Source organism: Hesperophylax consimilis, chromosome 8 (genome assembly GCF_061612785.1).
Source record: "Hesperophylax consimilis isolate HC1 chromosome 8, BYU_Hcon_1.0, whole genome shotgun sequence".
NCBI lineage: Eukaryota > Metazoa > Arthropoda > Insecta > Trichoptera > Limnephilidae > Hesperophylax > Hesperophylax consimilis.
In genome coordinates, this window is record NC_142843.1 from 27,969,945 (window position 1) to 27,989,138 (window position 19,194).

The 19,194-nt window shown below is 33.7% G+C and overlaps 1 protein-coding gene across 1 annotated transcript in view; it reads left to right on the forward strand.

Moving 5' to 3' along the window:
• The window catches only part of LOC149421819 (peroxisomal acyl-coenzyme A oxidase 3), a 37,631-nt gene extending 23,208 nt beyond the window's left edge, over positions 1–14,423 (forward strand). The window contains exons 5-11 of the mRNA XM_089634567.1: positions 3,742–3,916; positions 6,142–6,421; positions 6,570–6,692; positions 7,969–8,088; positions 9,329–9,566; positions 12,291–12,730; positions 13,107–14,423. Coding sequence (XP_089490693.1) covers positions 3,742–3,916; positions 6,142–6,421; positions 6,570–6,692; positions 7,969–8,088; positions 9,329–9,566; positions 12,291–12,730; positions 13,107–13,211 — 1,481 coding nt within the window. The 3' untranslated portion in view covers positions 13,212–14,423. The remainder of the gene's footprint in view (positions 1–3,741; positions 3,917–6,141; positions 6,422–6,569; positions 6,693–7,968; positions 8,089–9,328; positions 9,567–12,290; positions 12,731–13,106) is intronic.
• Positions 14,424–19,194: the final 4,771 nt, after the last annotated feature.

The window sequence follows — 19,194 nt, forward strand, 5'->3', positions numbered from 1 at the left end:
AATAATTATCTTGTGTTTATCAGAATCAACAATCTGATAAAAATAGTTAGGCACCTCTCCGTGACAATTCATAAAATGTTCCACAGTAACAATCTCTCTGAATACTTACAACTCATAATTTTTTAAAAATGATTCATGATTAGTAGGTATTTATTAGTCAATGCCTGTATGATATCAATGAATTTTTAAAATCTACTTTTCATTTTGTGTTTTAATGATTTAAAATTCTTAGTTAACGCCCCCCTCTTTTTAGAATTTATTTAAATTTTTTATTTATATATTAGAAAAAAACAGTACATAGGTTATAATGGAAGTAACACAATATTACACGTAATAAATATTTCATGGTGGGTACCAATAATATGTTTGCTTGTAATTTACTTGGTACTGGTTTTAACGAGGGGCACCAACATTTTACTCGCGCCAGGCGCCGTTTGGACCAGGGCCGGCCCTGCTCACCGTAATAAGATTATTTTATTTTAGCTCGCTGTACTAACATGATGAATATTATAAAGCTTTAGATTAATATGTATCTTCTTATCCTAGGAATCATAATTCCAAATTTGACATGTTTTTACTGACTGAACTTACAATCTGGTGATATCTGGCCTTGAAAATGAATTTATTTATCTACGCAATAAACGCATAGTAAACTAAAAAGCAGGAAATTCAAAGAAACCAATTTAAATTCTTACTCTTTTATTGCTTATAAATCAATGAAATTATTATAATATTTTTGATTTATGCTCATAAAGTTTTGTAATTTCTTTTATTCTGTGAAGATTTTTTTAACTAAACTGAATGAACTGTTTCTCGAAAATGATTTTTTATTCAATTATAATATGACCAGGCCTATAGAAAAATTTTTGATTAAATATTAATAATATTTAATCAAAATAAAATAAATATTTTTAAAGATAGCGTGAACATATTTACACACCTTTTGAATTAGTTTCACAGAGATTCTTATTATGTATTTTTTTAAATTGTGTACACACATACTTTCACAATATTTTTTTACATTCTTATGGTTTATTTAACAGGAAATTCATAAATTTATCTATAGTTCAAATTCATGTCTAGATCGTTAATAAAGTGTAATTTTTTATTACGGTTTTGCAATGAAACAAAGTAGTGATTTATGGTTTTCTTTTGCACCGCATAATGGATCTTTTGAATTATAATGCATTGTTTATGCCTCAATTAAATGCTATTTGTAAGGTTGTTTAAAAATGATAAATTCTAGTGCACAATGCGGTAAAATATTACGAAAACTCTGTATACCTATTTAGAGAAACTCTAACCACAATTTAAATAAAACGGAAATTGTATTGAAGTTGTCACCGCTGAAACACTCTGGCTTTTAACTTTATTATTTTCTAATTGCCTTACTAATAAATACAAACACCACACTGTTAAATGATCTTGCAGTTACACATTGTATAAAAACTATATAAGTTCTGTTTTTTGAAAAATTGTAAGCAGTTTTTAGCCTGTCAACTTCGTCTTCAACTTGTCTTCAAAGTGCTGCCGAGCGCCGAACAACCAACAAAATTTCCGACATGGCTAATCACAATACGAAACTCGGTTTAGTAATAACATCTCACAAAGATATCATACGATGGGTACCTACTATGTTCGTAGCAGTTGCGATCCAGAATTTTACTACTTTGTTTGGATAATCTGTGAACAGTCGAAAGCGTGGGTACATACGATTCTTTCCAAATAAAAACATGATCGTGGACGGCGATCTTGCTTTTACCACCACATCGGAAGGAACAGTTTTTTCAGTAGCATATTAAAAGGGAACGCATATGCATGATATTGTTGTTAATATTGTGTCTTCAATTTAACATCTACTCTTTTTCAGCCAATGTTCTGCGCACAGCTCTCTTCGATACAAGTTACAAAATGTTGTTATAGGGTGAGTGATTAGTTGTTGACAAGCATTGCCTTGCAGTGATGCTATGTCTAGGAAGTAGTCCCCAGATTTGGGGGTTTTGAATTTGTTATATCTGCCTTAGTTTGCAGATTTAAGTGTTGCGAACTCTTTGTTAAAAAGTAAAAGGTTCTACTTATAATTGTGTTTATTTACGTTACAAATAATAGGTCTGGATTTAGCTACACTGTTCATTACCCGAGGGTTGGTAATTCTCTGGTTCGAGAAGCTTGTTCCCGGTCAATCTCATCTCACAAGTAATTGTTACACTCTAGCGACATCTGTCGGACTCTGGAGTAAGCTTTATGACTAGCGCCATCTATCGCTTAAATACTCAACTTTAATACATCACAGAATTTTAAAGGGAGAAAGGAAGTTTTTCGGAAAAAGTACGAAATCTAGCGAATTTTGAGCAATGGTATAATCATACATTTTTTTCGGTAGCCATACATCAACAAGATGGTCGTAGTGGTTTTCTGCTTAACAAAAAGAGCGGAGAATAGAGCTTCTTTATAAATTGGTATGTGCTAAATATTAAATTTATTATCTGACTTAAAGTTGTCTACTCTGGTGAACCCCCACATATTTTGACCACCGGCCGCCACTGAGTATATCTGGTCTCACAATCCTGATAATCTCTATGATGTAACTCCTCATAAATCGATAGTTTGTGCTATAATCCGTTTCGCGGAGATAGAATGGTTCAGTCGTCTTTAAATATTTTCTGCTTACATAAGGCATGATGTCCATACTATTACAAAAAAATTGTTAATTTTCATCAAATTTTATAGTGAAGTTTTAATAAACAAGTGCAAAATACACCGATTTCAAAAATTATTTGGGATTTCTCTTTTTTTGAGATCCCGTTTACTAAAAACTTGCCACTGGGCCAGAGAGTCAGTGGATGCACCACTACTTTTTTCTTGAATGTATATGAGGCGTGTTGAAACAAAGACAGCAATCTCCACCATTGGTGTAAAATGAGTTAGATATGGCGATGGATAGAGAATCAAAAATACTATCGACTGCTGCAACGGTTTCGGAGCATAAACGACAATATTCCATACATTTTTGAATTTTAATATTTAGTTCCACAACAAACATGGCGATTTTCTTCAGGTTACGGAACAAAAACAGCAGTTTTTGTTTGAGCCAATCAGCGACCCAGAAATATGATATTTAAAACCGCCACCCCATACAAAGTGTGAACAGCTGGTGTGATACATAAGGTATTGGAAAAATACAAAAAAAACATTTATTGCATTTTACTCAAAATGAAAAGAAGTGGAGATTGCTGTCTTTGTTTCAACACGCCTCATATATATCTATTCACTCTGGCTTAGGCTGGGTTAGTATTTTGTATTACTTCTTTCTCAATTACTTTAGTTGTTTATTTAAATTTAATGAATAATTGACCATACGTACAAGTATGATCACTGCAGGAACGAAAATATGGCATGCATACATATTTTGATTCCTTTCTCAACCAGTCTCTCCCAATCCGGCTCGCTACGCATTTGATGGGCGGATATTGACCTAGACAAGCCACACCCTACGAACCCGAGCACTCCTGCTAAGTCACCAAACATAGTGAATCACTTGGGGTGACCTACGGCAGAGGTGTTGGTTATCCAATAAATGGTTCCCTGGGCGGCAGTACCTATTCCCGCCTCCCAAATTGTCGATTGACTAAAAGTTTCATTCTGTAATTATTTTTAAGACATGTTGTGATAGTTCTTAAGTCATATTGTAATAGTTTCTCCCGTAATAGTTTTTAAATAGATTTTTTTTTATTATTTCAGGTAAGACCTGCACTCTGTCACTAGTATTTGCGCAGCTTTACACCGCTGATGGAACCTGCCACGGACTCCATGCGTTTGTGGTACCCGTCAGAGATCCTGGAACCCTGGTGCCTTATCCAGGAGTTATCATTGGGGACATCGGTGAGAAGATTGGACTGAATGGGATTGACAACGGGTGAGTTGACATTTCCCTAAATAATAATATTTACCTTTCCGGGAGTAAGTTACGTAATGCTGGCCGTGCTCTGGGGAGTGAGTTTTTTTTACATAAATAAAAATATATATTTTTTGATTAAATTTTATGATAGTATGCAAAATAAATAACAGCCGATATCTCTGTCGATAATGATGTAAAATGTTTAAAATTGGTGTAAAAAGTTAATATAAAATTGGTGGTTTAAAGTTACAGGAATATGCCCATAGATGGCAATACGATGAATATTTACAGAATATGCATCGTATATGAATATGCGACTCCTGTCGTCCATAGCCGTCCATACTCCTTTGGCGAAAGTGTGTACCGTCGTTCATTAGCGTTCATACTCCCGGAAAGGTTAATAAGCATTTATATAGCGCAGTTTAGTGTCATTTCACTTCAAGTGCCTCTGATATTGTTAGTTTGTGAAAGAAGAATGTGCTTTTCTTAGGACGGATTGTTTCACAGAATTTGAACAATTCATCAAATTTTAAAGTTAATTTACAAGTTCTGTTATTATTTCAGTTCTGTGAAGTAACTAGTTTATAATGATGTGATAACAGAACTTGAATAGGACTTTCACAGAAGCTTTCCCATTACTATGTGAATATTCTACTAATCATTAAAAAATAATTATAAGTTATATTAAATACATTTTGATTCATCTTTGCGACGAATTTTTTCACAAACAATGCATTTTTGTTAAAATTGTCTTTTTTGCCCTTTCTACAAAACACTAACGAAATTTAAAAAAAATCATTTTCTTGGAAACTTGGCAATTACTGCTTGAAATAATTTTTTTAATAAGAATCATAATCTTATCAGCATGATTGCTAGAGTTTATATAAGGATTAGGTACATACATAAATATTTTGTGTAACAATTCTCTCGAATATTCTTGAATTATACTGAAATGAATTTTTTATTTTATTTTTTTACTAATAATTTTTCTGGTATAATTTTACAATAAAGGAAACACTTTTTTTTATATAAACAGTTAAAAAGTAAAGAATATTAACCAAAAAAATCCCACATAGGCATCGCCAGTTCGTGGGTATACTTGTGTTTATTAACAGTTAAAATTTTACTCACATACCTACATTATCTTTGTAGAAGATTAGAAAATAAAATTGAAAAAATAAAAAAATAATGTTTACTGAATTACAATTCAAAAGACATGATTGAAAAATATAAAAAAATAAAATTAAAAATGTTAAGTTACATCATTTATAATTTAATGGCCGGTCAGTGGCCGAGTTGACATCGCGCTTGGGTCCCACCCAGGCGTAGCGTGTTCAATTCCTCGGCTGGCTAAGTCCTCCATCACAACACAAGCAACATTTTCCGCTTTCTGTGGTGGTAGTAGAAGATTTTCAAATATTGTCAGGTTATTCGTAACCCGGGAATGTTTGTCTTTCTTTTTTAAAAAATAAAAAAAATATATATATATCGACCGTGTTTTGGTCAAAGGCGTTATTCCACACTTCTTTGGCAAGCAAAAATAGGCCTAGTTGTGTGAACCCCCGTGACATTAACAGCATGTCCTTAATGGTTTTTTTTTTTTTTAAGGGCGGAGACGGTTTACATATACATAGTTTCCGTGAGCACTTAGGCCATAGGCCCATTGTGCTATCTCCCATTTTACCTCAATCCTTTAACAACCCTGTCCCTTTAATAAAGTTCACCAGGGTTGTTATTGGGTATGTGGCTATGTCTTCTGGTTCTACTGTATGTCTTTCCAGGTATCTGAGCCTAGTTCCCACCAGGGCAGGACATTGGCACCATAGGTAAATTGGAGTCTCTTGATCCTCTTCACATTTCCTGCATCTATTGGTGTTTTCCACTCCCAATATCTCTATGTGTCTCCTGAGATGGCAGTGTCCAGTTAGTAGTCCTACCAGTTCCTTAATGCTTACACTAAGGCCTATATTTCTTTCACAAAAATAAAAAAAAACGCAGTTTAGAAAAGGGATAAATTGGCGAAAGCGTCGTACAGCAGTATTTATCCTTTCCAGTGTCGATTTATTTTGGTAACCTGATAAAATAAAACAGAATATGATTAAAAAATGTGCGAGTTAGGTTTTTTGTTTGTTAGTTCGTTTTCTTTTTCTTCACTTTTATTCAATGTTCTGTTTTGTCATAAAACCGTGTACATAATTCATTATATTCCACGCCAATCTAGACCCTCCTTTTTACGATTCCAGCTTCATAATGTTCCAAAACTACCGCATCAAGCGTGAGAACCTGCTCAACCGCACGGGCGACGTGACTCCTTCGGGCGAGTATGAGAGCTCTTTCACCGACCCGGCCCGCATCCTGGGGGCGGCCTTGGAGAACCTGTCAGCGGGCCGCGTGGGCATCATGCAGGAGAGCACCAACACGCTGACGGCCGCTGTGGTCATCGCCATCCGATACGCCGCGCTGCGGAAGCAGTTTGGCGATGACGGACACGGCGAGGTGGCCATCATTGAGTATCCGCTTCATGTGAGTTTTTTTTAATTATTTGTAATTTTGCTATTCGCCATTAGAGCTTTAGCTATTATATTGGGGAGTGTGAAATTTTTAACCCATTAATTGAACTAATTTTATGTATTGGCATTTATCTATTAATTTATCATTATTTTCCTTTCAGCAATGGAGACTATTCCCCTACCTGGCATCGGCAGCTGTTTTGAAGATATTCATTGCTGTCTTTACAAACATTTATTTGGAAACCGTTCAGAAGTCAAATGCAGGAGAAAAATTAGACAACTTGGTAACTTTAACTTTAGTATATTTGCGGCACGTCCCAGAGTGGAAGATACTCTTAGTATCGCCCTGGTGTAAGACCACCATTCAGAATTGAAATGTCTCTGGCTATAACAGTGTTTGGTAACCAGATCTGAATAACCAGGTACTTCCCTACCTGACTCCCCACCATCTCCTTCCCCTCCAAATAACCTTCAGCCTCACAACATATCCCGATTGGGGATGCCATAGTCTCAGTGGCAATATTTTCTGTAATAACACTTCAGAGTAGTCATTTTACATGACCCGGTTCGATCACAACCCACTGGTGAAGTGATTGGGTTCTTTATTATTATTATTTAATGAGCAGGCTGATGTGCTCATATCTGATTTCACAATAAGTTTAACAGTAATTGAGTTTAAAATACAAATATTTTATTCCTTTCTTCTCTCCAAATAACACCCCAATCGAGCTTTAAATTGGTTTATATTAGTAGAATCGATGACATGTTGTAAAAGTTCATTCGATGCATCCACTACTATATTTGCAAGGAAGTGTTTCCTAGGATTGGATGCAAGAGGTGTTTTATTAATTTTTTTGAGTGTCCACGGAGATTTATATGTACTTTTAAACATAGAGAAAATGCCGTAGATAGATCGGTGGGTCTCGAGTCTTGTTCTCGCGACAAATAGAGATGGTTAATCTGAAATGGATCACTGCGGTTCCAGGCTGACATCGCAATGACATCCATTTCAGATTTCAGGTATCAACTATCTCTATTTCTCTGTAGCGAAAACGAGATTCGAGATGCCTGGGTCGCCCAATCTACACAATTTATACATCTATGGTCGCTAGCCACGCCCATCACAGCTCATCGATCAAATGATGGAATCTTTTTTGACCTTTGAAAGGGACCCAATCGATCATTGGTGGTTCGTGATTCGGTCGATCACTACTCAGGACTACTTCAGAGCTAAAAAGATGGTAGCAATCTAAGAAAAAATCTATTTAGTATTACCAAATTATGTACCTGAATTTTTTTATATAATTTTTTTTTTTTTGTGATATACATATATATTTCACTAGTAATAAGATAAAAGATATTATGATATGATTAATATTTATTATTTTTCAATGTTCTCCCATAATAAGCAATTGCTTGTGTGTATGGGATGAGGTATTATTTGTTTAGTTTCTAAGATTTTTATTTTATTTTTTAAATTTTTGTTTTTGTTTTTCTTTTATTTATTTACGTTTTTTTTTATTTATAATGTTCACTGAACTTATGTTCATTTTCTTACAGAGTGACATGGTGTCCGAAATCCATGCCATGGTGTCCGCAACAAAACCTTTACTTACTTGGACAGCCCTTCATGCCACACAGGAAGCCAGAGAGGCTTGTGGAGGTCACGGATACCTCAAGGTAAATATTACTTTATTTTTCTCTTAAGGAATTAAAATGCAGTTGATATTGATTCAATATTTTAACACAAACTTCATTCAGCCAAATAAAAACATGTCAGCGATTTTTGTTCTGTTGACGGACAATATTTATTTTGACAAGTCTGTGTGAATTTATAACTTTTCACCAGAGTTATATATTTAGTTGCATGGCATTCAATTTATTATAGACACTCGAAATCCGAAGTGTGAAAATATATTACATATTTTTTCATTTATTTGAAACTTTTTTTTTTGTTATACAGTTGATTAAATTAATTGTATTGCACTGACAAGCCTGTCACATTTCTGCTTTCTTACATTTTAAGACTACATAATTCTTATCCTTGTAATAAATTCACTCATAAAGATTTGTAATGTCTGTAGCTGCAAGCTACTACTAGTAAGTACTAGTACATCGAACGCTCGAGGTCTTTCAGAGTAGCGCGCAGTACATATAGTACTTCCTCGCGACCGTCGGAATTATCAGGTCCCAGGCAAGTGTCCGCCGCTATCTGAGCCAGGCGGTCCCTCCACTGCCCTCTCCCCTTGCCCATACACCGTGCACGCGCATCGCGCCCGCAACCTGCTCCCGCATCGAGCCCCAGGTACATATGAGTGTATCCGGCGTCGCTTGTGCGTTTTGAGCCCACCACTCGCATCTGCCGACCTGGTCCGCCGTACCTTCAGGTTACTTCACACTGGAGTACCTAGAAGACCCATGGTCTTCAACAGTGCTGAACACCACCCACAAGTCTGGTCTCCACCAATGCAATGTCGAGTCACCGACTTCATTCCCACGACTGTTTATCTCTGCTCCATCTGGTGTTGACCATCGACCTGGAGCATTTGCCGTTGAATACATCCACTAACGCGGTGTCGATCTTGCGATCGAGCCTGAGGAATTTGCCACCGATCACATTCACCAACTGAGTCGAGCATCGGTTCGTAGTCATCTCTACAACCACACTGACTTCAATAAACGCTGTGATATCAAACCACATATTTCATACGTCTCATACCTTTTTCATACCTTACTAGCCCCCGAAGGTCTATGCATTTTTCAAGTTAAATTGCCGTTGCAATTTCTGCGAATGCATCATATATTGATCAATATTTTAAAGTGAATTTGGTAGCTCTATAGAAGGCCATTAAGTTGGCTTTTAACTTTATAGACCTACTCTATTTATACTTTATTTTTACACAGCTCCTTGCATTTACAGGCTGCAAATCTAGGAGAGTTGAGAAACAGTCACGATCCGACTGTTACCTACGAGGGAGACAATCACGTCCTCGGTCAGCAGACCAGCAACTGGCTCCTGCGTCAGTGGGACGGCTGCTTCCACAGGCAGATCCCTGTCTCTTCACCTTTCGGAACCATCTCTTTCATTGAAAACTATGCTGAAATTCTAAGAACTAATTTCAATGCCAGTGAAATCAGGAGTGTTACCAATGAACATTGTAAGTAACCTGTTTGAAAAATAATACTAGATATAGGCATCCCACCTGAGAACCACTACCTGGAGCCATTGGGACTGATTCGATAGCTCTTGGAAATAAACGGATATATTTCCGGCCGCGAATTTCTTCCTTGAATATTGAATAGCGAAAGGGGAACGAACGGGATATATAAGAGGATGGCACCAGAATAATAAATGTCCTACCTTGGTTATGGTGTCTCCAATGTTCCTCTTGGCCAGCACGTAAAGAAACTCACGGCGAGATTGCACTTAACACTTTTAATGCAACCTTACAGCGGCGGTGTAGAAATTGTACTTGCGAACCTTTCTTCTCCTGGTGACAGGGTTACAAAGGTAGGTAGGATATAATAGTTGAAAATATCTATCGGTATCTATGACCGAACAGGGACTACGATATCCTAATTGTAGGAAAGGGTTGGAAAGTAACCGGCCATTCATATTTTGATACTTAACATAGATAATGGTAGTCTTCCTATACTAGATAGTTTTAGGATGGGTTGTTTCATAAAATAATAAACAATTCATCGAATTTCAACGTTTATTTTTGGGTTCTGTGAATGTCCTATTCAACTTCTGTTATGATATCATTATAGGTCAGTTACTTGACAGAACAGAAATAATAACAGAACTTGAAAAGCTCTTTCACAGAACTTGAAAATTTACTTAGAAATTTGAAGAATTGTTCAAATTCTCTGAAACATTCCGTCCTTAGAGTTCTACTCTAGAATGAAGAGGAACTCTATTATGTTTCTAGTTTGGTGGGTCATTTAATAAATATATTCTTTCTTGAGTGTGTATGTGAAAAATTTTATACCTGCGGCTGATGCACACATATGTGATTTGGAAAGTTAAGCCCACGGAGTGGCTGACGCATACGTGGGTGATCGATCATCACCCAAGATTTAAATCAAAATTTCACAGAATGTATCAGTCAAATGGTGCTCAACACGGGTTTAAAAAGTGACTTATTCGGTATATTTTTTCCATTGGCATCTTTTGAAATATTTAAGACGATTTATTTTTACTTCATCCAGGTGAAAATAACAAAGTCTCCAATTATTGGCGGTCCATATATATCTCTCTCGCTTCAGTTATGTTTATTTAATATTGTATCTGTTTCATAAATTATGACTATAATTTATGTTTAGGATGGTTCCGCAGCTTACATGTTTATGTTGTGTTTGAAAATGCTTCTCTGAATCTGTTTGTAAATAATAAACTTAGATATAGCCTAGGAACTAATAAATCGTACAGCGCCCTTGAAGTGATTTTTCATAAAAAAGGTGCATTAAAATCATCCAATTATTATTATTATTCAAAAACAAATAAACAATGTCAAAATCAGTACAGTGGATTTAAAAAAATGTTATGTCATGTATATTATCGAGGCTTCTGACTCACATAATGTTGTAATTTTTTGCCTCATTCATTTTTAAATTGCAATATTCATATATTGTCATAACTAACTAACCACCACGCCGTTTCCCCACAGAGTTAGGCAGAGAGGACAGACCGCCAAACAACTCGGTCTTAGCACAGACTCCTTGCCTCATTCACATTCATACATCGTCTCATACATACTCTTCTATTACTCTTTATAATGTTTAAAGGGTACCTAGTCCTTGTGTAAGAATAAGGAACTCCAGTGAAAAATATTATGGCTTAAATATATATATATTTATTTTTAATTTTTTTTTTATGATTTTTTTTGTTAGTAATATAGATCAACAAACGCTGACTCCGAATATATAAGTTTTTTAAAATATATTATTATACATAGGATTCATTAAAACCCACCATTTGATTAGTACGACTGAATTTGCTTATTCAACACAACCAGTCTATGTGAGTAATATATCTATGGTTTACAACATCCACATTAGGATTGCCAATTTGTTGTGAGTTCCCCAAATTGCGGGGAATTTCTAAGATTTTGAAGAATTGGTTTTTGCGGGGAGAATGTTTTTGTGAGGAAAATGCGGAGATTCTGGGCATTTCTTAATTACCCAGCCATATTGAAAAATAATATTTACCATAAATGCTAGAACGATAATATTTAGTTTAAGTTCGTAGCAAATTTTCTAAAAAGTTTAATTTTATATATAGCCTAAACAAAAGAGAAAATCCAAAAATGACTAGATAATAAAAAATAAATGCTAATTTCAATAAAATTTTATTTATTTTTCGGAATAACTTAAACCTAAAATTGTAATATTTAATTATTGAAGACAATATTAGCGATTTCTAAACGAAAACCTGAAACAGAAAAATCAGAAAAGGATACTTTCACATCTAGGACTCGAACCCAGGACCCTTGTCTTTCCGGGACACCGCTCTACCACTGAGCTAATGGGACCCTAACTATAACTATAAACAATATACAGATATTTAAGTTAGAAGGTCATTATTAATTTTTTTTAAATGGACTGCAGTTCCTCATTCATATTCAAATAATTTCGAATTTACATGTTCTCACAAATTTCGTGATTCTTGATTTGGCATAGAATTCAGTTGAGTTTATTAAATTCGTGTACAGTGGATGTTTTATGTGATTTATTGAATGGAGTATGGGTTAATCAACAATCAAATGTACAATTTTTTTTTAATTTCAATGTCACTGATTATTATTTTTTTTTCTTTTGATATCTAGCGTAAACCTTTAGCTTATCTTAATTTCTATAAAATTGTTATTTTTTTCTTTCAGTCATAATGTCCTGCTATCAGTGGTTAATTTGCTGGCTGTTGAAAGAGACAGACTCCAAAATCCGCGATGAAATGAGCAAAGGAAAGTCCAAGTTCGCGGCACGTTGCAACACACAAGTTTACCGAGCGAGCACCTTGACCAGGGCCTACTCCGAATACATTGTGCTCATGTACTATGGCCAGGTGATGAATCGGGCCGAGGCCTCCCTGCAGCCTGTGCTGAAGAATCTCTTTATTTTATACGGATTGTCTTCTCTGGATAAGTACCTGACTCTGCTGTACCAGGGGGGATACGGGACCGGATCTGAACTGGCAGACATGGTGAGGTCCGGGATCCTGGAGGTGTGCGCGAGGGTGAAGCCGGATGCGGTGGCGGTGGTGGATGCACTTGCTCCTCCTGATTTTGTCCTCAATTCTGTTCTTGGAAAGTCGGATGGAAAGGTAATAATTTTGCTGCACATTTTACTTTCTTAGTTTTTTCTTGATTGACCCATTGGAAAACCCCCCACCTCGTTTGGTGGCTGCTAGAATTTTGAACTTTGTGAAGATCCATAATTTTACTTCACAAATCTACCCACTCATGTTTTCAATTTCCCATGCTTTTCTGTTTGTGGTACATAATTATAATTATTTATCATTGGTTCATAAGAGACAGTTTATCCCACTAATCTGTAAATACCATTTTTTTTTTTTTAACACCTCAATTAATCTATATAGATACGTTAGTAGATTGCTAAGTATTTTTTGGATAATTTATGTAGTTTTGAGCCATTTTCTAACTTTGTCCTTGAGGTGATACATTAATATATTTTTTCAGCTCTATCAGAACCTCCAGACAGAGTTCTTCCATAATCCTGGAGCAATGGAGCGTGCTCCCTGGTGGAGAGAGATAGTCAACCCCGATCTGAAGTGCAAGCTGTAAATCTTCCAAATGCCCCGCTGCACAAATCCAAACCAAAATAATTATTTGTTGATTGACCTTTTGTTGTTCTATTTCATGTAAATTGATTCGTCAAGTACGTACAAAGCTGTTATTGTTTTTAGCTTTTTTGTTTTAGGAATGCTATTTAATCATTTTTGATCTATAGACAAAGCCTTCTACGGGATCCAAAGTTATTATGTTTTCTCAAGGGTATTTAACCAATGTCAAAACCTCAGTTTAAAACTTACTGAAATGCAGTGTTTTATGACTGAGTCTTATTACAATAATTGAGGAGCTGGTTGCAATAACAACGTAAATGCACACAAGCTGTTTTTGCTCCCATCGCATTTTTGTTATCTCCAATCCCTTCTTTATCTGCTGTGTGATAATTACTTTTGCAAGTTTTACACAGATGAAGCTGCATGAAAACTTTGAACACTCGTTACGTGTTACAAGTGAATATTACGCATTTCAAAACACTTTGAACGAGTTTTACTCAATGCTGCTATTTTCATTACATATTAGTTTTTGTTACTTTTAATTACTGTCTTTCGTACATATTTTTCTAATATGTAAATCTTCTTTAAATTCTTTTCAATTGAAAATACTAATGCAAACTATCAGAAATAAGTTCTGCATTATTATGCTTGGTCCAGATGTTTCTAATTAGACAATAGTTAGCCACTTGATTACGAGATGATGTTTGGTACATTAATTCATATGTCTATTTAAAATGGTTAATGAGAATTTGTATTAAAAGAATGCATTGATTGGTTATATATGGCTGCCTAAATTATTTCCGATTACTAGAGTAATTTGTTATTACTATTTCCAAAGCCTGCATTTACTTAGTTCAAATTGTTACATTATGATGAAATATTTTAACTGCAACTGAGCGTTGATTACCCGAACCAATTGGGACCAAGAGTAATTTTATTAATCGAATCATTTGATCGAATATTTTAACTGCAATAGAGCGTTGATTTAGGTAATAGAATCATTTGAATAATCAAATCTTTCGGATAGTTTAATTGGTCAGATAAATGAATTGTAGACTTTTTGGTGAATTGACATTTTTGTTAATTAACGTTTTGGGATATCAACCTTACTTAATATTTGTTGTTTTGGTTAGTTGACATTTTGAGAAATTGGTATTTTGATTAATTGACATTTCGGTTAGTTGAAATTTGGATAATCGACATTCATAAATAAATAATATAATTAATTATTCCAGCAAATTGTTGAAAAAATTATACTGAGTTTTATGAATTATTATTGTTGATAATTATTCATAAAATAATAATTTAATAAAATATCTTCTGTCCTGATAGTTTTATTTGCATCATAAATTTCTTACTTTTATATGTATTATAATCTATATATTTTGTGATTACACTATTGAATATAATTCCGATGGTCACATAGTATTGTAATAGAATGGTGTTCTGACACAACTATAAATTTGTTATACATGATATTTTTAAAAATTGGATGATCATTGGGTGTGCTTAGAATTACATAATATAAGTTTTCAGGAAATATTTATTTTTGTATTAGAAAAAGTATTCTTTTTTTGCATGCACCTCATTGCATTTTTTATAATTAAATAAATATATTCTATCTACATAGTAAATAATAAATAATATTTTTCACAATATTCACTAAAATGAATTAGGGGTAAATGCAAAGTTTATTGTATTTAAAAATTAATTGTATCTGTTTTCAAAGTAAATCAATTTTATTTCTCTTTATAAATTGAATGTTCAGCACATTTTATATCATTCCTTAACTTTATTTAAACTTTGTATGCATATTGCCTAAATCGTTATTTGGTGTGTTCATGTATTTGGTTACGAATTGCAATCACAAAGAGATTTCTGCACAATTCAAATGCATCTAAAGTTAAAAATGTGTCCCTTTTTTCTGGGAATGTTTAATCTTAAATTTTAAAAGTATTTTTTCCAGTATTTTTTCAAGAATTTAATCAATTTAATTTATTAAGTAAAATGATGTTTTACCAAATAATGTAAATTAATGGTTAAAATGGACTACTATAAGGTCGAATTAAGATTCCCTAAAAATTAACTAGAAGAGTAGATGTGCAACTGGAAAAAATTGCAAAGGGCATTGTTAAATGCAAATTGGACCAAGAGAACAAGTATGTAATTTTGTAATGATACATTTCCAACACTTATTGTTTTCCCAATTTTCCACCATCTACGATTTTTTTTTTCGCTTGATACTATTATAAGTGCCATTGATTCAATATTCAAGAAGTTGAAAGAACTAGTCAGTGTAATCAGGATATTTATCTTGAATTCCATAATACATAAGTCGAAATGTTCCATTTTTATCCCAATTAATTACCTCTACTGAAACCGTTTCCTTTTGTGTAACAGCATTTATTTATTTTTAAAATATACTTATTCGCTCCCGACTGCATCAAATATGCGCGAAAAATCCATGTGCATCTGTGTTTTTAAAAACAATAGTTTTACTATCTAAAAAAGTTCCCCCTATCCCAGTTATTTTTTATATCCCATGAAAAGTTAGAGAAAAAAATTCAATGTTGATGTTTCTTGATCCCTCATATTTCTTAAAGACGCTGTCAAAAGGTTGGAGAATTTGTGTGTATTTCCGCTTTGCAATAAAATCCAAATAAATTAAATATTTCTAAATGTATCCGAAAACTGAACACTGTTTTTGAAAGGTGATGAAATACACTTTAAAATGTTATTATTAGAAATAAACATATAATTTTTTTTAAATGTCTTATTATAAACATTATTGTCACCCCACTTTTTTTTTTCATTTCACATAAAAAAAAATCACAAAGTATCATAAATTTTTCTCAAATTATGGTCAGATCCTTTGGTTTCATAGAAGTGTGCATTTTAATTATTCTGTGGTTAATTTCTGGATTTGAATATAAAGTGTGGTGTTTTCTCATTCTAACACTGTTTAAATCATATTTCATATACAGTAAGGGAGATACAATTCTATGAGACCATATGAGCTGTTCCCAAAAGCGAACAAATTGACTCTAAGGAGTAATAACTGTTTATTTTAATTAGCCTGAGGGGTAAACACATTTTTTTAATAAATGTCTTCTTGTTTTTAACACATTCACGGACACAACGTCCATCGATGTTAGACGAGATCTGATATGACACAATGTACATATACACCTCTTAGTCAGTGATGTAATGCTGACAGGGAAATCAAGTTTTGTATTGTAGTAGTATATAGTCTGTCTATTTGTGTCACAATGCGAACACTCATATACTTGATAGGTCCTTACCCAAAGATGATAGTCAGTTAACATTTTTTTATTACTAATTTTCAGACTTCACAAAATAGGTAATTTTTAACTTCTTATACAAAATACAAACGCGTGTACTATCACAAACCTCGGTTTTTCAGCTAGTGTCCATGAATGTGTTAAACCCCTAATATATTTTTTTTTTTTCTCATTAATTTATCAAAAGATATGTTTTTAGCCATCGTTCACGCTTATGCAGAGTATTATTTCTTTAATATTTATACTATTTTTAAATGAACACTACTTATAAGAATGTATTTCCTGTTGCCTGAATTGATAAAATCAAGTTTTGAATAATGATCCCGGTGTGCAATGTATTTCGATGGGTTTTGTAGCCTTCTTAAAAAATTTATTTGGCTTTATTGAGTCAAAATAAACTAAAACCTTTTTAATCTATTGATGTCTCATTGTTTAAAAATAACATTTACAGAACATTGCTTATTTTTGTGCGTAGAAAACAGCAGACACATTCAGTTTGTGTTATTTTACCATAAATAACTTGTATTATTTTTTTTATTTAATTTTTATTTTTCATGTCACACCTATAGAATAAAGAATAACACAAAAAGTGCCTTGTGGGCGTGTTTCTTGATCCAAATATTTGCCTAATCGAGACTTAAATTTCGAATATAAAATAGTGTTTACGAAATTCACATGGGATGAAGATCTACAAAGTCAGGCGAGTGTAAGTGAGATGGAGTACTGGACTATTGGGCTAAATGAAACATTTGTTTCCATTCAAATTTGTATTGAAGGCAATTGTAGTGTTATTATTTATTCTATCATTACACTTCACTAAAGTGTTCCCGTCTGTACGGTTTAAAGACAGGGGATCTATATCACCACACAGTTGGGCAGCATTGTGAGGCGGCTTAAGGAAAGGGCTGTAGGGAGGAATTTTTAATGCGGGTAAATGATCAAAAACAGATGCCTGTAGCTTGTTTCATATGCGAGCTGACTTACACAAAAACGAGTGGGAGAAACGACCATTCTCATGAAGCCGACATCAACAGTGAACATCTGTTAAGTTTCATATACGTGCAACGGTACATAGGAGATTAATGGTGCTAGCTCCTCAGAACAGGCTCCATTGAAGAACTGACTCAGCATTCCTACATTGCGTCTGTGCATTAGAGACGGCAATTGGTCTGTTAACAACAGATTTTCAATCAGACGGACTGCCCTCCTTTACATAGAATCAAGTATGTTTATCAGGTGTTTTGTGATTCCAGTCCACATGTGGCTCCCAAATTCAATTGTTGGCCGTACTTCAGATTTGTACAGGGTTAGCAACTGTTAGAAGAATCTGTTAGCCCTATACAAGACACCTGGTTTCTTGGAAGCCAGATTTACTCGGGCTGCATAGCCCTGATACTTGAGCCGGTCTGAGATACTTACTCCAAGCATTCCAATGGAGTCTCTATTGCTCCCATCGAAGTGCACCAGACGGTCACTGATCTCCATCTCTTCTGAAATCAGACACACTTGGGTTTTCGTTTTATTTAAGTATGTAATATTGAGTAATGATTATTTATATATTATGTACGTAGATTTATTTTACAGTTCACAATAGGTATTTGATTCGTATATATATTTATTATTACCAAGTACCCCGGAAAAATCATAAAAGTAAATAATAAAGGATAAATAAGCCAAATTTTTTATTAAAGTCATCTTTTTTTAAATATGCAAGGACCGCTTTTTTGATTTTATTTTATTGTTTATTTTGATTGTGTTAAAATTCTATGTTAAATATTTCTGTATTACCTATTGAATGTTCAAAAATTTTATAATTACATTGAAATGAATTTGCCAGTGAAGCGCCAAAAATTGGATATGTTTACATATGTGCGTCAATTCCCTTGTAATACTAACTTGTTTGACAAGTTGGTACAAATTGTTTGATCGCGCTAAAATATCTTGGAGCAATATTGAAGAGAGAACATACATTGGCCAATTATCGTTCTGTAGCGTAATAAGTTTGCCTTGAATGGTACCTACGTTACAGGTTAGTTACCTTAAACGTTAAAGATATGTAATTTCTTTCCATTATTTGTGACATGAATGTAACGCTCTTCCAAACTTTTAAACTAGAAATAGATCAGTCTGTGATTCCTCATAACATTAAATCCCCCTCTTGACACTAACATAGAAATATTAACCTAACATTTGACTATAGAATTATTGTATTAGGTGATTAAATTAATAATATACTTGTTGTATTTTGCTATTAGAGTGTACATAATAATATTATATCAATTAATATGCATTATTAAAAGCGCTGCTTTGTTGCACTAATGTGCATTTTAAATTTTTACCACAAAATTGGTTTTATCGATCAATCATGTTCAATTATTAGAAATCATAATACATATTTAATTATATGTAATTATTTACATAATTGTAATTGATGTTTCTATATTATGTTTGGGTGAATAATTGTTTTAACATTTACAAAAAAAAATAGTAGTGTACAATAAGATTCTCCTTCCCAATATGTAACATATTTATATCTTTTGCTATATAAAATTTAACAACATTAAATTATGGAAAATGGCCTTATAAAATGGTTTCTGTAAATTTCTACTACCTAGTTGAGAAAATTATTTTTTTTATGCATTTTTGCTGTGAAAACTATAAGTTAATATCAGGCATTCCATT